The following is a 23,664-nucleotide window of genomic DNA, read 5'->3' as shown; positions in this document are numbered from 1 at the left end:
GTCGTGAGGATGTGACTGGTAATAACTAAACTTCATTTGCCTGGAAAAATCGTTTTAAGCCTGAATTATCTTCAACATTTTCTGAAGTTTCCAAATTTCAGGTTTTCAGGATGTTCTAGGTCGTCAAAAAGGCCTTTAACAACCACTCAAACATTTTTTCCTAAGTAAAGAAACTCAAAAAAAGAAACTCATAAATTACAATTTTGCTGAACAATGTTATATGTTTTGAGCACTGTGTGATTTTATACGACCGAATTTCGGTATGGGTCATATATGACCCATCAAGCCTGAAAGGGTTAAACAATGTTAAACATGTTATGATTTTAATACTTCTCATGTACTCTGTTGCATTATTTGAAGTTTGGATAAGAAATTCAAATGATAGAATTAAAAATGTAACCCATGGTGCATTGGTTGTTTTGTAAAAGTATTCTGGTAAAATCCTTTTCAACCAAACATAATTAAAATTATAAATGCCGATTTGGGCTGTAAAGGGTTAAAGCAATTTTAACTAGTCAATTCCTGGTGTGTTTTTTTTTGTTCTGCTGTTCTTTTAATTGGTTTCAAAACTTGAACAAAGCTTCTTTAAAATATATTCAAAAGATATTTTTGATTTCATGAATCCTCGATTTTGTAATAATGACAAAAAAGCACTACAAAGTTCAGCAGCTTATTTTGAACCTTTTTTTATCCCATTCATTCTTTCCCGTTTCACATATTATCACCTCCACGTGCTGAACCTTCTGTTGTACAACATACAAACACGAGAAAGGATACACGAATAGCATCGTCGCATCGTGTTCAATCAACCATTATAATCGGCTGCAAATTGCCATCCAACGAGCGCAACCCCACCGACCAGATACTTGTTGATAGCGCACCGAACCAGTCGAGTCTTTACGATACTGCTCCTGCTCACGCTGTGTGATTCAGCTGGATCAAGCTGTTTGAGAGTGATTAATTTGAATGAAAGGCTTCAGTTAAACTAGCCTGTTTAAGGAAAAAGTGCAGTTTGAGTAGTTTTTTAGACGGTAGTTGGAAAAGTTGTGAAGATTTCAAGTTTCTAGCGTAGATATCGTGAATCACTTGCTACAATATGTTTCCATTTATGTGTGAAGATAGAAGACAGAGCCGTGCCTTCATAGCTTTCATCATCTACATTTCACTGTTTCTGGACAACATGCTGTTGACGGTTATTGGTGAGGATGGCATTGTTAAGATTCTGTTGCACCTTGATTCAACTTGTGTATTCTTTCAACAGTACCGATTCTCCCGGACTACCTGGTTCACTTCTACTCCAGCGCCAACTTTTCGATTCCAAGCAGTGTTATTTACAAGAACTTCGACCTGCACTACGTACCAAAGCTAATCGGTGGCAGCTCCGGCCATGTGCCGTTTACCAACGTTAAGACTGAGCGCTCGGTATCGCTCGAGTCCGAAAATGGTTCCATCGGGATACTGCTGGGCGTGAAGGCGCTGGTCCAGTTGATCTGCAACCCAATCGTGGGCAATTTGTCACTACGGATTGGGTACAGCTTGCCGATTCTGTTCGGAACGCTGAATCTGCTCGTGGCGTCCGCCATCTTTGCTTTCGGCCAGTCGTACGCGTCGCTGTTTGTAGCGCGAGCAGTTCACGGAGTAGGCTCTGCTTGCATTTCCGTTTGCGGCATGAGCCTTGTTGCCCAGCTGTACGTCGAGCCGGACAAGCGCTCCAAGATCATGGGAACCATCTTGGGCAGCATCGCAGTAGGCGTGCTGATCGGATATCCATTCGGTGGGATAACTTACGATCTGTTGGGGAAAGCGGCGCCGTTCCACATTTTGACAGTTTTGTGCTTGTTTACGCTGACCATGCAGTTGGCAACACTGGATCTTACCGTGCGTCACCATTCGTCGTCGATCGTCGTGGAAGATGGTGGCTCGCGATGGTGGCCTTTGTTGACAAACAGGTTGATCTTGATCATAGTAGGCGCCATATGGATCTCAACCTCTGCAATGTCTATCTTGGAGCCTTGCCTCCCACTCTGGATGATGAGCATGCTGCACCCGAAAAAGTGGCAACTGGGTACGGTCTTCATCCCAGACTCCATCGGGTACTGGGTTGGAACGAACTTTTTCGGTGGAATCGCCTACAGGTTCGGCCAAATGAAAGTAGCCATCCTAGCACTAACACTTGTTGGCGTCTCCTGCATCCTGATCCCATCGGCTACTGCAGTGTTCGAACTTCTACTCCCACATTTCGGACTAGGACTTGGAATCGGCGTGCTGGACGCCGCCCTTGTCCCCCTCCTAGCAACACTGGTCGACAGTCAGAGCGGAAGCGACACCGAAAGTGACAGCTGTGAGTCCTCTCCAAACTACGGCGCCGTTTACGCCGTCCAGCAGATCGCAGTAAGCCTGGCGTACTCGGCAGCACCCATCCTAGGAGGCGAGCTGGTCCCACTCATCGGCTTCCCCTGGCTAATGCGAACCATCGGGATCCTGAACCTTGCCTACGGACCCCTGCTGATCTACTCGGGAATGCGCGAATCAGTCCGGATCGTACTGCAGAAGCGTTCCGAGCTGCCGCTAACCACAGCCCTGGAACCGGCCGCGGACGGAAGCAACTACAGGAGGTTCTACAACGCGGTGAACTAAATGAGCCGTAAAGAGCTCGCTTATCGCAACGACGCAGCCATCGCTGCCTAGGGCATTCAATAATGGATTAAATGTATCGTATACTTAGAGTGGATGGGTGTTTTACTGAATGTTGGATGTCGCCGTCGAGGAGGGGGAGGTTGTCGAAGTGCGAGCTCTCGTGGTCGAAGCCGAAAGTTTGTTTTCGTTCCGTTCGGGATGGACATGCGCCGTGCAGCGTGTTTTGTCTGGATGGATATCTCTGCATGTGGAAAGTACTGATTTGATTACACTACTAACGAAACTGATTCGATGGTTGCTGCTACTGAACTAGGCATGTCATGAAATTTATTAACTAGGAGACCATTAATTGGCTCCATGAAATGAAGTGTAAATCAATTTTCTGAGTAGACGCATAGTACATAGTTCGAATTGATAGAAACCAAAGAACATGATGAAAATTTGAATAAACAATTCTGATGTAAGAGTAGGTTCAATGGTTAATACTTATGATGACACAAATATTACAAACTGCTTTGTCGTACAGCTTAATTTCTTATCAAGGAATTTTTGATTAAACTGTAGTCAGTTTTGACTTCGAAAGAGTTCAAAATAATGACCATAACGGCTTGGAATGTATCAAAATTAAAAGAAAAGTAGCCAATCAAAGGTCACTAGAAAGCACCTCCCACGAATCAATCGTCTTGTCGACCCATGCCTCATCGAAGTACCTAGTCCGTACTTGGTGCGTACCAAGCACTAAGCGACCCACCTACGCCTGCCTGTGAGACTGTCTGCGTCATCAGCCTATGTTTACTAGATTGAGCTTGTCTGGCAGTCGTAAATTGGGTTCGAGGGACAATACTCTCTTTGCGTCCCACATTTTCCGGGAAAATTTCAGCGATCCTTATCAGGAGTATTTTATCAATGAACTAGTCAAGATTGTTTATCAGCTTATTAAGTTGACGATGACAGGTAAATCAGACCAAACTCCGTGGAGTAAACAAATATTGGGAGTCTATAAATACGGGCTAGTTTGGGTAGTTATCAAAGTTAAAATGTTTACCAAAGAATTAGGACTGATTTTAATGTTGGTGTTCCAATGTAGCCCAACTAGAGCTAATTTACACAAACTCGACGATGTTTGCACAAACTTTTCCTCTGATATGGTTAGGGATGTCGTCCGAGAGTATTTCAAGGTAGTGTTTCCTTAACAAGTTGAGAAAAAAAATCAAAAATATTGCTTTCAGAACGTTTCGGAGGTCGCAATATTTCCAATGTACGCGGAATGGTTCAACTGCCTTCTACAGCCTAACCTTTGGCAAGACTCCCTAAGTTATACCGTTTACCGCTCGTTGAACAGATGTACGGGATACCTTTTAAACCTATTGCAATCTAACTAATTAGGACCTTCCCTCAGACAACCACGTGTGGCGCCTCAACTTCAACGGAGTCCTGCTGCTCGCGACCCAAAAGGTCAACTTAACGCGAACTACAACATTGCTTGAGTTTAAGGACTTTGAAGATATTGCTCTGATGGTAATGTTCGGAACCATAGATCAGTGCATTGGAAATCTTAGATCGATGATACAAATGGTGCCCCGTACGGTGGCTCTGATCATTGATGGGTCCTCTAAACGGCTCTGTGTAATTAGTGGCAGTCAGAACGGAGTTCTGTGTCGAAGTGGTGCCACCTCGGAAGATGTAACGTTCTTGGTTGATAATTCTGTTCAGAGTGACGAGCAAGTGAACGGCAAGTTCCGGGTCACCATGTTCCCGGATCCCAATCGTAATACCGATGACTCGAAGCGAGTGGTTTTCGTGGATGAAGAAATGCTGCTTGTCATGGCAAGGATGCTCAACTTCACACCGGTCTACATGAATCCGGACACCGTCTTGGGCTACCAGCAACCGAACGGGACGTACAGCGGAGCACTCGGCGACATTGAAGACGAACGGGCCGACATGTCCAAGTCCCAGATCGTGTACTTCATCAACACTACCAAAGTGCAGTTTCTATTTCCAACCACAAACGTTCAGTTCCAGTACGTCGTCCCTAAGAACTACTACAACACGTCCAAGCGCGGACTACGCCTCTCGATTGTATCCACCGAAATAACCGTATTCCACATGAGTATTATAATCTGGTTTCCGCTGGGTCTGGTGACCCTCGAATGGGTTCGCTCAAAGTCAAGCTCTGGCCAGCCCAAACCATCATGGGCGAAAGCCATCCTAGGAACCGTCAACGTCGTAACCAACATGGCCGTCACAATCCGCGCGGTTTCCTCACAGCGACTTTACTGGGTCAGCTTGATCCTGTTCCAGTTCATCATGTACAACGTCTTCGTAGCAAACATGGTCCAGCAGATGAACCTCTTCACGACCACACGGGACATTGAAAGCGTTCAGGAACTCATCCACGAAACCCCCCTAAAGCTAACGCTCCACTCGTCCATGACCGACTTGGTTCGATTGGACGAGAAGCGAATAAAGGAACTCGGCCTTACCGATCGGATCACCATCGGCGACACCGACCAGGCAAAGCTGCTCCAACAGGTCGCCCAAAATCGCTCGATGGCGGCCCTTATGGCAAACGGCGCTGTCAGCAAGCTGGTGCCGACCTTTTACGATCCCAAAACTGGTGAAAATCTGCTGCACGTAATCCCGGAGGTTGTGCTCGATTTCCACGTGGCGGCGCTCGTTCCGGCCAGCTCGAAGTACATCGAACCGCTGAACCAAATCACGATGCAGTTCGTCGAGGGAGGACTCGTAGATCACAACTTGGACCATATCGCGTACGATGGATATTTGGCATATGTACGGCGCTATCGGGACGGGAAGTTTCAGCCGGAGGTGAAGGAACCGACCATGGTTGGATGGAACGAGCTGAAGGTTTTTGTTTATTTGGGGGGATGTATGCTTTTACTGGCCAGTGTTGTGTTTGTGGGTGAGCTTTTATTGAATCAGTGGAATCGAAAAAGGATCAATAGGAAAATAAGAAGGTGTCTTAGAAACATGCTGAAAAAGCATTGTTTTGTAAATCATTAGCACATTAAATCATGATAGATATTTTTGCGTAATGGAGGAGTAAGTCAGTCAATATTGTATTGTTTTGAACATGCTTAATAAAAGATTAATGTAGAAAATTGAGATTTTATTTAATTTTTCGCTAAAAACCCTTCAGGGGGTCCACTATGGGAGAAAGAAATGGATCCATTAATGAATAATACAGTGATTCCCTAGGTGTGCTGAGTCTGAATCCCAATTTAGGCATTATTGTTTGCAACAGAACCTGTTGCTTTCACTTTGAATTGTTAGTTTTTAAATGTCCTTTTATAATATACATATAAAACACACTAGCTCATAGGACCTTTACAAAAAAAAGACCCTTTTGGACCAATCTGGCCACTTCGGAGCCGGTCCCATGACACGGGATGGACGCACCAATTCTGCAGGCAAAGGCAAACATTTTTAAAAACATTAACTTGTTTTGACAAAAAAAAACATTTGAATATCGATTCAAATGTGCCAATCAGCAAGGCAGCAATTCAAAGTTTTTTACTGTGATTCTTAAATTTGTTGTGTAATTCTAAATAGTTTCTGGTAATTCCAAGTAATTCTGAGCAATAATTCCATTTAGACTGGTCAGTAATCCTTGATGCTGGAAACCGCTTGAAGTGGAGTATACAAAGCAGAAATTCTTATGATTTCAGAAGCCGTTTTTTATTTGATTTAGCTCGGTTTGACGATGGTAAAATGAGTTAAAAGGGCAATGCTCTCTTTGCTTGTTAAAGGACAATTTTGGTGATATTAATCATGCGCATTCTTTCAATGAACTGGCAGAGATTGTTTATCAGCTTATTAAGCTGACGATGACAGGCAAATTAGACCAAACTTCGAGGAATAAAAGAAAATTGGGAGCCTTTAAATACGGGGCAAGTTTGGGCATCAAACAAAGTTAAAATGTTTACCAAGGCATTAGGACTGATTTTGATTGTGTTGCTTAAAATTAGCCCAACTGAAGCTAAAATACACAAACTCGAAGATGTTTGTACAAACTTTCCCTCGGATATAGTTAGGGATGTCCTGCGAGAATATTTTAAGGTAGAATTTTCTTAACAGGTTGAAACAATATTCAGAATTGTTGCTTTCAGAATGTTTCGGAAGTTGCAGTATTTCCTATGTACGCGGAATGGTTCAACTGCCTCCTACAGCCAAACCTTTGGCAAGATTCATTGAGCTACACCGTTTACCGCTCGTTGAACAGATGTATGACACTCCTACGAAATGTATTACCCCTGTACCTAAAAGATTTATTTTCAGACAACCGCGTATGGCGCCTCAACTTCAACGGAGTCCTGCTAATCGCGACCCAGAAGGTCAACTTCACGCGAACTACGACCTTGCTAGAGTTCCAGGACTTTGAAGAAATAGGTTTGATGATCATGTTCGGAACCGTAGATCAGTACATTGGAAACCTTCGATCGACGATCCAACTGGTCACCCGTACGGTGGCACTGATCATTGATGGGTCCTCTAAACGACTATGTGTAATTAGTAGCAGTCGGAATAGTGTACTGTGTCGAAGCGGTACCACCTCGGAAGATGTAACGTTCCTGATTGAAAACTCTGTGCAAAATGACGAGCAGGTGAACGGCAGGTTCCGGGTCACCATGTTCACTGATCCCAATCGAAATACCTACGATTCGAAGCGTGTGGTCTTCGTAGACGATGAAATGCTGCTGGCCATGGCCAAAATGCTCAACTTTACACCAGTTTACATGAATCCATACACCGTCTTGGGCTATCAACAGCCGAACGGAACGTTCAGTGGGGCGCTCGGCGACATCGAGTACGAACGGGCTGACATGTGCAAGTCCCAGACCATGTACTTCATCAACACTACCAACGTGCAGTATCTGTTCCCGACAAGGCGCGTTCATTTCCGGTATGTCGTTCCCAAGAACTACTATAACACCTCCAAGCACGGACTTCGCCTCTCGATTGTATCCTCTGAAATTTCCGGATTCCACATGAGTATCATTTTCTGGTTTCCGCTGGGTCTGATGATCCTTGAATGTGTTCGCTCAAAGTCAAATCCTGGCCAGCCCAAACCATCATGGGCGAGAGCCATCCTAGGAACTGTCAACGTCGTAACCAACATGGCCGTAACAATCCGCGCTGTATCCTCACAGCGACTCTACTGGATCAGCTTGATCCTGTTCCAGTTCATCATGTATAATTTCTTTCAAGCAAATATGGTCCAGCAGATGAACCTCTTCACAACTGCGCGGGACATCGACAGCATCCAGGAACTCATCCGCGATACCTCCCTAAAGCTAGCGCTCCACTCGTCCATGACTGACTTGGTTCGGTTCGACGAGGATCGAATTAAGGAGCTCGGTCTCACCGATCGGATCATCGTCGGTGACACCGATCAAGTAAAACTGCTCCAACAGGTCGCTCAAAATCGCTCGATGGCGGCCCTCCTGGGAGGTGCCCCGATCAACAAGCTGATGCCGATCTTTTACGATCCCAAAACGGGTGAAGATCTACTGCACGTGATCCCGGAGATTGTGCAAGATTTCCACGTGGCGGCACTCGTTCCGGCCAGTTCAAAGTACATCGAACCGCTGAACCAAATCACGATGCAGTTCGTCGAAGGAGGTCTCGTGAAGCACAACTTGGACTACATGGCTCATGATGGATATTTGGCGTACATCCGGCGCTATCGGGACGGGAAGTTCAAGTCTGAAGTGAAAGAACCGATCATGGTCGGTTGGAGCGAGCTACGGTTTTTCGTTTATGTGTGGGGATTTTTACTGTTACTGGCTAGCGTTGTGTTCGTGGGGGAGCTTTTGATGGACCAATGGAATCGAAGAAGGATCAATAAGAAACTTAAAAAGTGGTTTAGGTGCATGCTGACAAAACATTGTTTGGCAAACCTTTAGAAAACTAAAATATTCAAGATAAGTAAACGATTGATAGTAGAAATGAGCATTCCTCAGTTTAAGCTTCTAGATTTGTATGGGGCCATTGTGTTCGAATATTCAAACCATAACCGAAGAAGATAAAATCTTGATTAAACAAAGTTAAACGTTTCATTCTTCTCCCTTGTAACAGCAACAATATAAAACATCAACCATGAGCTTAACACCCTCAAAAGTATTCGAAAATGCGTGCGATAACGCTTCTCCTAACGGTGGCCCTGGCATCCTCGGCCACCAGTTCCAACTACTCCTTCGTAATGCCCACATCCTACTGTACCCTTACCAGCAACGTGATCTACATCGAGCTCATCAAGCGGCTGCTGGAGGATTTGCACTATCTCAACGTGGTGGAGACCTCGGACGGCCAAAATCCCTCGGTAACGGCTCTCCAGTGCACGCTGGACGGTCTGAAGCAACCCCTTACGCTGTACACCGTTGACAAACTACTAAAGCAGGTGTACAAGCGCAAGATGTCCGAGAATAGTCTGGACATCAACCCGTACTCACATCTGGAGGGATTCCTGAGCCGAGCAACGTACGAGGTCTTTATGGACAAGCTGATCCCTGGAGCTGCCCAGTTGAATCCCATTGCTAAGCTGGTTCTGGTTGGTTACCGACTTACTCAGAAGGAGATATTGAGATTGTTTCGTCGGGCTTGGATCGACTATCGGGTGCCGAACATGTTTGTGCTGAACCGAGCTGATGACGCTAGTATCGAGTCCTGCTTGCTGAACCCGTACCGCACCGAACCGGGCACGATCGACGAGCGGAACTTGGAGTGTGAGGTGATCGTGGATTTGGAAGACGTGACCGCGTACGTGGAGTTTGTGCAACAGTTCTTGCACGATCGAATACACAGCTTGAATAAGTTTCCACTGAAAATTGCCATCGCGGATGTTGACCTGATGTCATTGGCTGTGCGAGGCCCGAAGGGAAAGATCCAGAGGTTTACGTATTTAGACGGAGAGATTGTGGAAATCATGCGACAACACTTGAACTTTACCACCGAGTTTGTAATTCTTCCCAGCCAGCTATCGACGGGGTTTGTCTACCCAAACGGATCGCTTGGGGGTTCGCTAGAACTCATCGAGAACAGTCAAATCGACTTGGCGGCGAATTCGCGGATCATACACAGCTACAACTGTAGAAATTTACAATACCTGCGGCAGCTAACTACGACTAAATTGATCTTCATAGTCCCACAGAACTACTACAACTCACGAAGCAGAGATCGAGTCTTCTTCAACACATTCACGTGGAGTTTTTACGCGGTAAACATCATTCTTGCTACGACAGTCCCTCTACTGTTGAAGCTCATCGATCGGCAAAACAAGTTCCCCGGATTGATGATGCACACGTTGGCGGTTACCTTAGCTGTGTCCACAAGACTCCCTACTCGCATCCATGCCCGGTTGATCTTCTCCGGAATCCTGCTGTACACGATCATAACCTACTCGATCTGGCAAGCGATCATCATCAAACGTCTAAACACGAACAACGATCACCTCGACGACATACAAAAGATTGATGAACTTCTCGATTCCAAGCTGGTGCCCATGATCCCGGTAGCGTACGCTACCTTCATCCAGCCAGCCCGTAAAGAAGTCCAAGATCAAGACATCCCGTACAAAAAGCTCTCGCGAAAGTCGTCCGTGGCCGGCAAAAACGTAACCGGAGCTGCCCTGATCGCGACCATGCTCGCTTCCCGGGCGACGGCCGTAATGATTCACGATCTTAGAGCGGGTGTGGTGAAGGCACGATTCTACGACGACGAGCGCATGCAGAGTTTGATCCACGTGATCGGCGAGCACGTGTTCGAGTTCTACACGGCCATGGCGCTGCCCAAGGACTCACCGCTTTTGGACCCACTGAACGAGATTACTGTTCGCTGTGTGGAGGCCGGAATCGTCGAGAACGAGCTGAGCCGGATCCAGTTCAAGGAAACGTTGTACATGATCGAGAAGAACCGGGACCAGCACCGGATGGGGCTGGATGCCGGAGCGCGGAGGTTCAATTTGGGCGTTTGGAAGAATGTGTTTTACTACTATCTGGTGTTGAATGGGTTGGCGCTGGTGGTGTTTATTCTGGAGCTTATTGTACACAAAAGGATGAAGCCGGTGAAGAAACGGCGTGGTGGAAATGAGCTGGGACCGTTAAGGTTGAGGAGCAAAAGAAGGGTCAAGTTTGCCGTAGGCAAAATGGAGTGACAAGTTTAATTTTGGGGAATGTGCAACAATGAATTAGGTTTTTTGAACCACTGGCCATTGTGGTCAGTCATCCTTCTTGCCTAGCTATTGGTGTCTGGTGTCGTTATTTTTCTTGTCTATTATTTAATATTTAAATTTTGAAAATTTGGTTTCCACTTTTTCAAAATTGTTCAAAATTCTGATTTTTTGTAAAAAAAATGATTAATTTTACATCAGAAATTGGTGAATATTCATCAGTTTTTTGATGAATATCAGGTTTACATTTTACCTAAATTAATAATTACCTAAAAAATGTGTAAAAATGTAAACCTGACGAATATTCATAAAAAAAAACTGATGAATATTCACCAATTCCTGATGTAAAATTAATCATTTTTTTTTTTGACAAAAAATCTGAATTTTGATTTTTTTTATTTTTACCGGCATCAAATATGTTTGTGAAATCAAATATGTTTGTGAAATAAAGGCAAAAATAAATATCTAGTTGGTAAACTGTTGTCTATGCTGTTAGTTTACAAAAACTGATAAAAATTTATTAAAATATTATACATACTCTTGTAGAAAGTTTTCTCTCCTTTCCTGAAATGCTCAATTCTGTTAAGTTTCGTTGAGTTTTGCAGGAGAAATTTTTATTTTTTTTTCATAAATAAACATTTCCCCAGACAAACTTGCATGCAAGTTTCTATTGAGAATCAAAAACTTAAGTGAATCTATTGTATCTTTGTATAGTTACTTGTATTTATCTTTGTATTTTTTTTTGTCATTTCTAGTAAATTCAGAAAATTTAAAAAAATAGATTTGAATGGTCAGACACACAAAGAAAAAATACTCTAAATTTAAAAAGATCGTTCGTTGGATTAAAAGTTCGCGTTGGTGAATATTCGTAGAAAGTTCAAACTTTTCAATTTAAAAGTTGGAAAGTTTTTGATACTACCATGCATTTATGGAACAAAATCGTTGTATTGGTAAAAGTATTTTACTTTTAATTGGAAAAGAAACCTTTTATGGCAAGAATACACAACATTCAGCACTACAGGGATAATTTCAGAAAAATGTGCTTGGTTTTTTACATTTATTTATAAAAAATTAAACAGTATGTTAGAAAAACGCTTTTTTTGTATTTAACGCTTCTCCACTAGCTTCTGCTTCATACGGTACGCCACCGGTCACTTCCGAATACCCCAGGCTGGACGGTTCCGGATGGAGACTTCGATGCGCGACAGCAGTGTAACACGATGGTCACGTTTCCGGCCTCAATCAGGACAGTCTTGGCGGAGTTGGCCATTGATTCGGGAAGGGTGGTCAACGTTTCCCGGCTGGAAAGTAAAGTGCCTGAACGGGGAGTTCCCGATCCTGGAAGCGCATCCGGAACATGGAGTTGATGAGGCTCTCGCAAAGGAGTTCGATTTTGAGCACGTAATCCTACTTCGAAAATGACACAGATTTTTTTTTGGCTCACTGTCCAGATTCATTCGGCTGAAGCTGCGCCGTCGCGACGTGAGTGTTTGTGGGCGGGAAGTTGCTAAAAGAGATGGAAAGTAAGTGAAGTTAGTTAGCCACTGCACACATTCTCAATACTCACCGGTGCTGTAAACCGCCGGCACTGAGTGCAACATCTGCGCTGACCACCTCCGATTATGTAGCTTTTCGTCGTCCTCCTCTTCGTCGGAGGCCCATCGTGAAAATAAACTTTCGCGTACTTGTCCAAAAACCGGAAGTTAATCTTCTTCAACGCAATCTCGTTGTTCACGCAACGCTTCGGCAGCGCCATCTCCTCGATGATCTCGCCCCAGTCCTCACGCGAATTGACCTTCAACCACCAATCCCGGGCCACCACCACCCAATACAACCGGTGCGAATCCACATTCCTACCTCTCATCCTACAAAAACAAACAAAATCAATCACAAACCCCACAAAACACCCAAGCTTCCTTCTTACGCATTCCGGCCGTGGAACAGCTGCAGTTCCTGCAGGAAGCTGGCCTTGTCCTTTACGAGCACTCGACCTCGTCCCGCTCCTGCACCACCCTCCTTCGAAGGCGTTCCGCTGCTGCTGTTTGGCTCACGAAGGTTTCCGCGTCCGAGTCCTGGCTGCTGCCGCGGTCGGCTTTGCTTTGCGTCCTAGACTCACCAGCACCACCGGACCCACCAAAGTGTTTGTTTACATTTGCGACTTAGGCGTACACGGTACACGAGAACGTCAAAATGAAAGAAATTTTACAGTCGAATTAAAAGTAAAAACTTTTAATTCAGTGAGCAATCAGATTTTCAAAAACTGTAGCAGTAAAAGTTTTCATTTTCAAAACAAGAAAAAAACTTTTAATGTAGCAAATTTTAACAACTTTTTAATTCAAAAGTAAGTTACTTTTGTCATTACCGTAATATTTTTTTGTGTGGAGTAAAGTTGTTTCGGAAACAAATGTTCAATTAAATTTAAAAGTTTTTCACTAATGTAGCTTGTCATATCTACAAAAAATACGCAATGTTTCTTACTTAATCTTTCAAGCGCCTTTCTAAAAATAATAATTTGATGGGGGTTCTTACAAAATACACCATCGCAAAAAAAAATAATAATAAATATAACTCAAAATTTAAAAACTTCACATTAGATCTTTTCCTCAATCAGATAGGCCCTTTACAAAACCAACAACACTAGGGTATTTGTCCCTATTTTGGGCCTAGTACCTATATTGAGCCTACCAAACATAATTTGACGAAATTGTGCATTCCACCGTCAATTTGCAGGCAACTGCCACTTGGGAATGATTCTTGCTGTCATTAGCTTCAGTTTGGTGGGCAAAAATAATTCACTATTTCCTTTTAAATAGGAAAAAACGGAATAAACATATCACTCGTCAAATTTTTCGTGGAAAATTACTAATTGCCCATTAGGCCCAAAATTTTCACCACTTTTGCTTACCGCTTGTTGACACTCAGCGTCACGGCTTTCATCACTCGGCACACGAATGAGAGCCTTCCCCCAAATCTCAAACCACCAGCAATAGGTTTTTATTGGCGGTTAGCATTATCCCGGTTCAAAAAACAATCACTAAACTGACACCAATCAATTATATTCTTAATCAAAGTTACTATCTTAATTTTGTAGACGATGCCTGTATTTTCAGTCCATTTGACACTTCTACAAACTGTGACAGTGTGTGCGCGCCTTTCACATCTCAAAGTCCTTACTCGCGTAGTACGGATTAAATAATTGGCTGCGCAACAAATATTTAATTATGTTTAAAGCTCATAAATTAATGAAATAAATTATGCTCATTCAATTAATGCTCGTAATTTAACTGTTACTGGTTAAATCAATCATTCTAACGATGATTTGTGGCTTGAAACCGCACAACGATTTAGCCTGTTTGGTGACCGTACTTTTTGGGGCTGAACTGTACGAGCTGGGGCTGAACCGTACGTCAAAAAAGTTCGCCACGTGCTTCGAGATTTCAACCAATCAGAAGGTAGGCCGAAAATATGCACAAAGAAGGTCGTATGCTAGAAGCAATATCCCCAAAATAGGGGCAAAAAGTGTTTTAGTTTTTCGTGCTTTTACAGCGATATAAGGCATTTTTATCAAAATGTTGATAATGTACGAGATTAAGCATTAAAAAACCAACTTTTTCATGTAAAACAAACTAGGCTGCCAATAGCAGCCTTTGAGAATACATCAAATTAAAAGTGCGCTCTGCTTAGTAGGCCCAAAATAGGGACAAATACCCTATCTGTTATGACTTTTCTCATCTCCTCTCTGACATAAACCGCAATCGCTCGTTGTCAAGCAAAATGTCAACAAGCGAGTTGAACGCACTCGAGGCCCTCGGCCAGACCACAAAAGTCACCGGACCGGCTTCCACCAAGTCCATCTCCGGGAAGATTCTCATCGGCGTGACCGGTAAGTACCACCCAATAATTATTTTAACCCACTAAGCTCGGTTATTTTTCGCTAGGTGGCATCGCCGTCGGCCTCTCCATCGTGTGCTTCCCGTTTGTGGCGCCGGCGTTGCGTAAACACTGCCTGCCGTACGTTCCGGCCACGAGCCGCCAGATCGAGAATGTACTGGCGTCGGTGCGTCTGGCTGATGCGGCCAGGGGGAACCGGCTGCTGGACATTGGTTCTGGCGATGGGAGGATCGTGATTGCGGCCGCAAAGACACACCGGATGGAGGCACACGGGGTGGAGCTGAACCCGTGGCTGGTGTATTATTCAAGGTTGGCTGCCCTGTCCGGGGGTGTTTTTGGGCAGACGCGGTTCTTCCGGAAGGACCTGTGGAAGTACGACATTTCCGGGTACAACAATATCGTGATTTTCGGAGTGGAGCAGATGGTAAATAGCGTAATATGAAAAATTAACAAATATTAAAACCATTTACTTCGTTCAAGATGGCAGATCTGGAGACCAAAATTAAAGCGGAAGCCCGGCCGGACTCTACGATCATAGCGTGTCGCTTCCCGTTTCCGACACTGGAGCCAACCAAAACGATAGACGCCGGAATCGACTCGGTTTGGGTGTATCGGAGTGGAGGAAAAGACGTTACACAAAGCACCTAGCTTGTATAGTTGTAATTTTTGTTAAACTATTCAATAGATATATAAATTAGTACATTGAAATGCGCAGTAACTTTTACCTTTCTCAATAGTTGGCAGTTTTTTTCCGAATCAGAATTCAAAGGAATCTGTCCCTGATCACGAAAATCGTTTTTAAATTTTCACTCTTTCAGCATGAATGTTTGATTTGCGATAGATTTTGAGAACGTTTGATAATGTCTCAAACGAGTCTTTTACAAAACTCATTCGAAATGTTCTTATGATTATTTAACTTTATGTTTTATGGCCAAACGCTACGCCCCTAATACTTTTCACAAGAATGCTTCCGATAAATTTGGATAACCACCAACTGTTAATAATTGAGACTAATCCAGCGAGCAGTGTCAGCAGAGACTAAAACCATCATCCCTTAACCTACCCTTAACTTAATCGTTGCACCAAAGTCGCGACCAGCTTACAGAACTAGCAAAACGGGGCGTGTAAAGTTCGAATCATTCTAGTGGATCGCGTCATGGACGCCATCGTTGTCATGCGTTGATATGAGGATGATGGTGAGGTCAGTCAGTTTTCGAGCTCCACCTTGATCTGCTCCCGGTTCTGGTTCCACTCAAACGGGTCAATTCCAATCAGCGACTTCATCACCTTCAGCGTGTTGCCCACAATTTGCTTGTGGTAGGCCAGTCGGAGGGTGAAGCTTAAAAATAAAAGTTATTTCCATGAATTCAAGTGATTTCTGAGAGATCCCTTACCCCAGCTTCAGGTACACCTCCCGGATGCACTCGTCACACTCCGACGTAACCGTTTCCACCGTAAACAGCTGGTTGTCAAACGCGTTGGACAGCACTCGAATAATCAGTTGTTCAGCAATCTCCGCAAACGGATAACTGGGACTAACGGCCAACCTGTAAATCCACCCCGAGTTCTCCAATATCAAATGACTCCGACAGGAGATAGTCCCCACAATCTTCCGTCTCATCTTACTCAGCTGCGCCTTGTCCACCTTCGGAACATCCTCGTAGAACCGGTCAATCTCCAGCGGCCCATCAAACACCAGCGGCTCGTACATCTCCGCCACCCAGCACAGCTTGTTCCCTCCCCGAATGGCCAGCTCATTCGCTTTGTTGAAGTAACTCCCATAAGTCGTGAACAGTATCAACCCGACCACGATTGGAATGGCAACGCAGCACATCAGCAGCGGAATCCCGAAGAAGATGAACATGATCGCCCACACGATGACCACCAGCTGCAGCGTAATCTGTTCACCGCCAAAAAGAAGCCACACAAACCGCAGGTCAATTACAGAAAAATAAAAATCAATAAAAAAAACAGGTTATTGACACTCACCTCGCGGAACAGACAGGACACGAACGCGTCCCAGGCACCCGCCATCACAAAGTCCTTGACCACCGTTTGGCATTGCAAGTTGTCCGCTCCCTCCAGCTTCCGGATCACGACGAACGGCTTCATGGCGAGGGTTCCGGCGGCTGCAAGCGGCTATCAAAGTTTACGGTCATACGAAGACTTCACCAACCTGTTTCTGGCGTTGCGGTTTGTGTGTTGAGGAATTTTTCCTTCGCGACGGAAAACCCAAACAAATCGACGAAACGTCAACCGTGGCCGATGGTTGCATTCCGGTACACAAAGCCTAAAGGGCCTAAGCGGACGCAACCTGTTATTATGACAGGTTTGCGAGCGGGATTCCAATTAGAATTGGCGATGTTTAACCGGTAACGAAGCGAAATCATCGCATGTGGGCTTAAAAGCATGCTTGAAGAATCACGTGGTCGGTTGGTGTTCCATCGGAACTGCTGTAATAACGAAAAAGGGAGACAATCTCATTAGGCTTCATCCACAAAGTACCTTTGTTAGCTTGCTCCGCTTGCTATCAAGCTAAAATTGCATGCAATATGTGGGAGTAGCGAACAGCACTAATTCTCCATACAAACTTTGGAGAAAAACCATTCGGCCCTGTCTAAATACTTTTGAAAAATTCAAGGTGCACGTGTTTCTGGGGAGTTGAGCCTGCGCAGTCATTTGTGTCAATTTTTGTAGGTCAGTGTAATTAAATAAATCAGAACTTGAGACGCTTGGAGTTGAGAGAGATTAGGAGATCTGCAGCTACCGTCATCTGGGGTGAATCGGGACTACAGTCTGAATAGGGACAGCAGTGTTTAGAGCACTTAAAGGTTTTCAATTTGGAAATGGATGTACAAATTTTGTTGATTTAAGTCTGTTCTATCCGAAACCAATAAGAAAAATCAAAATATTGTGTTCTAACATGGTTAAAACTGCTGTCCCAATTCGCCCCATATGTCCCAATTCGCCCTAGTTGACGGTACTTACATTTGACGTGGGGAGGAACATCGTGCCGTCAACTGAGGGCAATCGGGACTACAGTTTGAATAGGGACAGCAGTTTTCAAAACACTCAAAATCTTTATATCTGGAAATTGATTGAAAACCAAATCCCATTCGCCACATGTGTCCCGATACGCCCCAATATACAATTATATTTTTAGTTTTCGTCAGCTATATCTTTAAACACCTTTCAAGATGAAATCTAAGAAAACAAAAAGCTGTTGAATGTTTTCAAAGAAATTCACATATTTCCCAAGGAATTCAAAAATAATTTCATTAAGGTTCAAAGACAGAGCCAGATAAGTATTAAGGATTTTTGCAAAAAGTCGTCCTTATCCTTATCCTCATCCGGTTGAGAGACACTGCATTAGGACTAATATCGGAACTAATAGGAACATCACGTCTCTTTTGTATTCACCAGAATGCGTTCTCTATCAAAATTCATAATAAACCACTTTTTGAAATTCTTCTAACAACTTCTTTTAACAACTATTCCGAAGACCTCAGAAAAATGCACCTGAAGATATAGTTTTTTTTAATTTCCTATGCATTTTTGTATGACCATCTCTTAAATTTGTATAGAAACTTGTATGGACAAATGGATGCTGAAAATTGCTTCTTTCGGCACATTTTGTTCATGCAAAATTTTAGACAAACCATAAAAACTCGAACATTCATCATTTACCTATTTTATTTCACAAGTTTAAGAATTTGTAAGGAGAGGATCTTGCTGCACTGCCTCCAAGAGCAGACGCTTAAACGTGGCGGTCCGTGTGTTTTTTTGTTTTCGTCGCGTTTTTCACGGGAAAAAATCGGTTTGACTTCGCATAGGTGATGGTACACAATTCGGAATTCGTCGGTGCTTGTGGCTAGCGTGAAGTCTTGGGAAATTTGCAAGAAATATGTGTTTATGCTTAGTTTTTGTTCTGGCTTCGATTTGTTTTGTCATGGCTGCCCAGCGCTATGCCCTCCGGAAAGTGCACCAGGAAAAAACGATTGTAGTACAAACTGTGTGATTGTAGTGTGCGTGAGTTCGAGCCAAGCTGGATAGAAGGAGAACGTGTGGTGGAAACAAATAAGAAAGTCGGTTGGTTGAAAAATGTGGTTCCTTTCGGTTAAAAAAATCAACGTGTTTTGTGTGAGTGATAGCGAGCGGAAAATTACAGTCTGGCTGCTCACGGAAGATGATCCCACTCTAACTTTTGGGGGGGGAGCGGGCGATTATCGGGCATCGCCAGTGCCAGTTCAGACGCTTTAGTTCAGACACAATCCTCAAAATTTTCGATTTTTTTGTTGCACACGCACACCTCCATACTTCCTTCATGGCCCACTCACACTCTCTCAATTTTCCATAACGCGCAAACGTCAAACATTTTCCTTTCTAGTCGGAACCTGTCGGAACGTGTTTGCAAGGTTGTTGTTTTTTTTAAATGAAAAAGTGCCTTGTTTTTTTTACAAAATTGATGGTGTGTAATAAATTTTATTTAGAATTTAAGACAAAATCATTCATTTTGATTTATTTTCCCGACAACAGGTTTGCTCGTTTGCCCCAGAAGATGGAATATTCACTAGGGACGGCTTGGCAGACTCGAAGCCGCCGCTGCTAGATAACACGTCTCTAGCACCGATCAAAACGGCCACCTTTGGCAAACCAAGGAAGATCTGCCACCAGCTGGATAACCGGATCAGGAATCGGAGAATCGGAAGGTATGTTGCGGGAGTTGTTTGATGGAATGCTATTTACAAAAAGCTGACACAGGATTGTTTTTCAGCAGAGGAAATTCCCAAATAGTTGGCCCTCGAGCCAGAACGCGGTCGGAGCGGAGATCATCTGCCGTCGAAACTACTCTCCAAGGCACATCGCCGTTGCACCTTATCCAATGAGCAGCACAAACGGCTCTGGTGAAAGGCGAAAAAGTTTGGTGGAGGTGATCAGTTGAACGGCCATAGTCCGGTGGCCTGGTAGAAGAAGAGCTTGGTCCATTCGACGAAAAGTGATGTTGGATAGTCGACCATCCCCTCCAATAGCAGGAGGGTTATCCACCTCAAGACTACGACACCGCCTAGCTATGGAAACCGGGAGGTTCAAGGCATCCGTTCTACCGAGAACCTACCACGAGTTAAGGTAGACAGTTGTCTTCGTAAGCTTCCTCCTCCGCAACCTCTTCCAAGCGGCGCTCCGCTGGCATCCCCAAGGACCAAAACGGCCAACGTGGCCGCAAAAAGCTGCATGACCAGCGCAAGATGTTGTTCGAGCCGGCCGTCGAATCGGCCGTAGCCAAACCGGAAGCAGTTTGTCCAATACGTCTGCCCCAACATCCAACGCAGCCGGTGGCCGTTGCTAGGCCAAACGGCTGAAGGAGCGAACCAGTTATCCGCCAACTCAGTGTTCCGCGGCCGTGCTGTCCAACTCGCTGCATCTCTCGCTACCACAGAGGGTGTCACGCCGTGGCTTGAATCACTTCGACAAGGCTTCCGTCACCTCAACTGACCAGTGTTGATTTGCTAAAGTGCTTTTTTTGCTTCTTTTTCCAAGAGTGTAATCACTTGCCGAAGGCGCTTTATTTTTCAAAGTTCTCAATAGTTTATTTTCCCCAAAAACATTTATTTTTGATCGATTTAATTTTTACTAGGTTTTGATCCTACAGTAGGAATTTCTTTTGAGGCCAAAAGTTTCCGTAATAACTTATTAAAATAGGCAAAAATACCCAATTACATAATAAAATACATAAATTCAAAGATATAGAACATAAACAAACTCAACATAAAATACAAAACAAAATATAAAAAATAAAAAAAGATACAAAATACTCAAATACAAAAACACAAAACTACGGAATAGAAAAGTTATATAAAACACTTAAATATAAATAATGAGATACAAAGAATACAAAAATACAAAAATACAAAAATACAAAAATACAAAAATACAAAAATACGAAAATACAAAAATACAAAAATACAAAAATACAAAAATGCAAAAATACAAAAATACAAAAATACAAAAATACAAAAATACAAAAATACAAAAATACAAAAATAGAAAAATACAAAAATACAAAAATACAAAAATACAAAAATACAAAAATACAAAAATACAAAAATACAAAAATAAAAAATACAAAAATACAAAAATACAAAAAAAAAATACAAAAATACAAAAAAAAACAAAAATACAAAAAAACAAAAATACAAAAATATAAAAATACAAAAATACAGAAATACAGAAATACAAAAATACAAAAATACAAAAATACAAAAATACAAAAATACAAAAATACAAAATACAAAAATACAAAAATATAAAAATACAAAAATACAAAAATACAGAAAAAACCAAAAATACAAAAATACAAAAATACAAAAATACAAAAATACAAAAATACAAAAATACAAAAATACAAAAAAACAAAAAAACAAAAATACAAAAATACAAAAAAAAACCAAAAATACAAAAATACAAAAATACAAAAAAAAACAAAAATACAAAAATACAAAAGTACAAAAATACAATACAATACAAAAATGCAAAAAAAAACAAAATGCAAAATGCTGTATGTAAAATGTTTGTATGCAAAAATACAAACCCAAAAAAATAAAAAACACACAAATTCAAAGATAAACAAATATACAATAATTTTAGAAAATTAACTAAAGTTAACTTTATTTAACTAAATTAAACTGAATTTAGCAAGATTTTACTTAATTTAACTAAATTAAAGTTAATTTAAATAAATTCAATAAAATTTAACTTAATATTTAAAAATTTAGGCAAAATTATTTAAATAAACCCAAATTCAGCCACATTAAACTAAATCAAACAAAATTCAACTAAATTGAGCTTATTTTAACTTAATTTAACTAAATTTTACTCATTTTAGCCAAATTGAACTAAATTTTACCAAATTTTGCCAAACGTAAAATATTTTAACTAAATTTTACTAAATTTAACAGAACTTACCTTAATTTTATTGAATTGACATAAATTCTACCAAATTTGACTCAATTTTGCTAAATATAACAAAAATTTTACTTTTCTCTACTTGATTCTACCAATTTTAACTAAGTTTATCTTAATGACCTAATTTAAATCAATTTTGCGAAGTTAAATAAAATTCATTGAACTTAACTGAATTCAACAGAATTAAACAAAAATTAACCAAGCTTAACTGAATTTAGCAAAATTTAACAAGTCAAATTAATAAACTCAACAAACAAACAACAAAATTTATCACAATTTATATTAATGTAGCCAAATTTAACTAAAATTAGTCAAATACAACGAAATTTTACCAAAATTTAGTTAAATTAAACATAATTTAACTTAATTTAAGTAAATTTATTCAATTTTACTGAATTGAAAGTAATTAAACTCTATTTTACTTATTTTATCTGAATTTATCAAATTTTAAGTAAATTTAACTCATTTTAACTGAACTTGAATACTACATTATTTAGTCAAACTTTACTAAATGAAGCGAAATTTTAATAAACATAAATAAATTTTACTTAATCTAACCAAATTTTACTTAATTTACTCAAATTTAACTGAATTTAACTAATTTTAGCAAAACTAAACTAAATTTTACTAAGTTTTGCTAAACTTAACGTTTTTAAACTAAATATAACTTAATTTAACTAAGTTTACCTTAATTTAATTTAATTGACTTAAGTTTTGCCAAATTTAACTAAATCATAATAAATATAACATAATTTAACTAAATTTGACTTAATTTTACTTGATTCTACCAATTTTAACTTAGTTTATCTTAATTCAAACCAATTTAACTTAATTTTTTTCAATTTAACTTAATTTTACCAAATTTTAACAAAGATTATTAAAAATTATTAAACTTAACTGAATTGAACAAAATAAACATAGATTTACTAAACGTAGTTTAACTAAATTAAACCAAATTTAAGTAATTTATATAAATCCAGCCATATTTAACTTAATTATACTTCACTTAATTCATTTTAATAAAATTGAAATCAATTCAACAAATTTTACTTAATTTTGCTAAATTTAGTGAAATTCAACTAAATTTAGCAAAATTTTACTGAATTAAGCCAAACTTAACTTAGTTAAATTCAACTAAATTCAACCAATTTTTGGAAGATTTAACTTAATTCAACAAAATTTTACTTAATTTTACTAAATTTAATCAAATTTTACTAAGTTTGGTTTAATTCGACTTAATTTATATTAATTTAACTTTTTTAAACTGATTTTATTAAGTTTAGTCAAATTTAAGTGAATTAAACTAAATTAAGTAAATTCAACGAAATCAAGCTTAATCTAACTATTTTTTCCAATTTAAAATAAATTAAGCGAAATTTTAATAAAGTTTAATAAATTTTACTTATTTGGCTAAATGTAACTAAATTTAACTAAATTTAGTTAAATCTAACTTATTTCAACTGAATTTAACTAAATTTAAATAAGTTTAACTAAATATAACCAAATTTCTCTAAATATAACACAATTCAACTAAATTTTACTAAATTTTACTGAATTTATAAAAAACTTTAACTAAATTTATATAAATTAAGCGAAATTTTACGAAACTTAATTAAATTTTTCCTCATCTTACTAAATTTTACTTAATTTGACTAAATGAAACTTAATTCAATTTAATCTAACTCAATTTTACTAAATTTTACTAAATTTAAGTATATTTAACTAATTTCTTCTAAATTTAACCAAATCTAACTAAATTAAACTGAATTTAACTAAATTTAACTAATTTTAACTAAATATAACTCAATTTAACTAAATTTTACTAAATTCAACTTAACCTTACTGAATTCAACTAAATTTTACAAATTTCAACTAAATTTAACTAAATTCGAGTATATTTTTAAGTAAATTTAACTAAATCTAACTAAAATCAACGAAATTTAACTTAATTTAACTAATTTCGACTAAATATAACTTAATTT

The 23,664-nt window shown here is 40.5% G+C and overlaps 6 protein-coding genes across 6 annotated transcripts; 4 read left to right on the top strand and 2 right to left on the bottom strand.

Annotated features, from left to right (window-relative positions):
• Window positions 1-688: 688 nt before the first annotated feature.
• On the top strand, window positions 689-2,726 carry LOC120427070 (synaptic vesicular amine transporter). Its single transcript, XM_039591908.2, has 2 exons — window positions 689-1,199; window positions 1,262-2,726. Exons 1-2 carry the CDS (start codon window positions 1,097-1,099, stop codon window positions 2,635-2,637), a joined length of 1,479 nt encoding a protein of 492 aa, XP_039447842.1. The 5' UTR covers window positions 689-1,096; the 3' UTR covers window positions 2,638-2,726.
• Window positions 2,727-8,791: 6,065 nt separating this feature from the next.
• On the top strand, window positions 8,792-10,901 carry LOC120427072 (uncharacterized). Its single transcript, XM_039591910.2, has one exon. The coding sequence runs from the start codon at window positions 8,792-8,794 to the stop codon at window positions 10,811-10,813; it is 2,022 nt and encodes a 673-aa protein (XP_039447844.1). The 3' UTR covers window positions 10,814-10,901.
• A 1,066-nt stretch (window positions 10,902-11,967) lies between these two features.
• Window positions 11,968-12,932, bottom strand: LOC128092567 (uncharacterized). The gene is made up of 3 exons (XM_052706654.1): window positions 12,753-12,932; window positions 12,443-12,693; window positions 11,968-12,335 (listed from the first exon to the last, which is right to left on the bottom strand). The coding sequence occupies exons 2-3, from the start codon at window positions 12,690-12,692 to the stop codon at window positions 12,067-12,069; spliced, it is 519 nt and encodes a 172-aa protein (XP_052562614.1). The 5' UTR covers window position 12,693; window positions 12,753-12,932; the 3' UTR covers window positions 11,968-12,066.
• Window positions 12,933-14,552: 1,620 nt separating this feature from the next.
• LOC120427080 (ATP synthase subunit C lysine N-methyltransferase) lies at window positions 14,553-15,453 on the top strand. Its single transcript, XM_039591922.2, has 3 exons — window positions 14,553-14,711; window positions 14,767-15,143; window positions 15,200-15,453. Exons 1-3 carry the CDS (start codon window positions 14,603-14,605, stop codon window positions 15,365-15,367), a joined length of 654 nt encoding a protein of 217 aa, XP_039447856.1. The 5' UTR covers window positions 14,553-14,602; the 3' UTR covers window positions 15,368-15,453.
• On the bottom strand, window positions 15,364-16,992 carry LOC120427079 (uncharacterized). The gene is made up of 3 exons (XM_039591921.2): window positions 16,709-16,992; window positions 16,114-16,619; window positions 15,364-16,058 (listed from the first exon to the last, which is right to left on the bottom strand). The coding sequence occupies exons 1-3, from the start codon at window positions 16,829-16,831 to the stop codon at window positions 15,926-15,928; spliced, it is 762 nt and encodes a 253-aa protein (XP_039447855.1). The 5' UTR covers window positions 16,832-16,992; the 3' UTR covers window positions 15,364-15,925.
• Window positions 16,993-19,005: 2,013 nt separating this feature from the next.
• LOC120427077 (uncharacterized) lies at window positions 19,006-19,845 on the top strand. The gene is made up of 3 exons (XM_039591919.2): window positions 19,006-19,187; window positions 19,256-19,428; window positions 19,481-19,845. The coding sequence occupies exons 1-3, from the start codon at window positions 19,152-19,154 to the stop codon at window positions 19,659-19,661; spliced, it is 390 nt and encodes a 129-aa protein (XP_039447853.1). The 5' UTR covers window positions 19,006-19,151; the 3' UTR covers window positions 19,662-19,845.
• The last annotated feature ends 3,819 nt before the right edge of the window (window positions 19,846-23,664 follow it).

Source organism: Culex pipiens, chromosome 1 (assembly GCF_016801865.2).
Source record: "Culex pipiens pallens isolate TS chromosome 1, TS_CPP_V2, whole genome shotgun sequence".
NCBI classification, from domain to species: domain Eukaryota; kingdom Metazoa; phylum Arthropoda; class Insecta; order Diptera; family Culicidae; genus Culex; species Culex pipiens.
Note: the sequence above shows the minus strand (reverse complement) of the source record. Positions and strands in the feature narration are given on the sequence as shown.

Bases quoted from the DNA above. Each gene is read 5' to 3' on its own strand.
- LOC128092567 (XM_052706654.1), bottom strand. From the start codon at position 12,692: ATGAGAGGTAGGAATGTGGATTCGCACCGGTTGTATTGGGTGGTGGTG. The intron at 12,336-12,442 runs GTGGTCAGCGCA...CATCTCTTTTAG, and splicing joins GAAAAGCTACATAATCGGAG to CAACTTCCCGCCCACAAACA.
- LOC120427070 (XM_039591908.2), top strand. From the start codon at position 1,097: ATGTTTCCATTTATGTGTGAAGATAGAAGACAGAGCCGTGCCTTCATA. The intron at 1,200-1,261 runs GTGAGGATGGCA...TTCTTTCAACAG, and splicing joins CATGCTGTTGACGGTTATTG to TACCGATTCTCCCGGACTAC.
- LOC120427079 (XM_039591921.2), bottom strand. From the start codon at position 16,831: ATGAAGCCGTTCGTCGTGATCCGGAAGCTGGAGGGAGCGGACAACTTG. The intron at 16,620-16,708 runs GTGAGTGTCAAT...GGCGGTGAACAG, and splicing joins TGTCCTGTCTGTTCCGCGAG to ATTACGCTGCAGCTGGTGGT. The intron at 16,059-16,113 runs GTAAGGGATCTC...TTTATTTTTAAG, and splicing joins GAGGTGTACCTGAAGCTGGG to CTTCACCCTCCGACTGGCCT.
- LOC120427077 (XM_039591919.2), top strand. From the start codon at position 19,152: ATGAAAAAGTGCCTTGTTTTTTTTACAAAATTGATG. The intron at 19,188-19,255 runs GTGTGTAATAAA...TCCCGACAACAG, and splicing joins TTTTTTTTACAAAATTGATG to GTTTGCTCGTTTGCCCCAGA. The intron at 19,429-19,480 runs GTATGTTGCGGG...AAGCTGACACAG, and splicing joins AGGAATCGGAGAATCGGAAG to GATTGTTTTTCAGCAGAGGA.
- LOC120427072 (XM_039591910.2), top strand. From the start codon at position 8,792: ATGCGTGCGATAACGCTTCTCCTAACGGTGGCCCTGGCATCCTCGGCC.
- LOC120427080 (XM_039591922.2), top strand. From the start codon at position 14,603: ATGTCAACAAGCGAGTTGAACGCACTCGAGGCCCTCGGCCAGACCACA. The intron at 14,712-14,766 runs GTAAGTACCACC...ATTTTTCGCTAG, and splicing joins GATTCTCATCGGCGTGACCG to GTGGCATCGCCGTCGGCCTC. The intron at 15,144-15,199 runs GTAAATAGCGTA...ACTTCGTTCAAG, and splicing joins TTTTCGGAGTGGAGCAGATG to ATGGCAGATCTGGAGACCAA.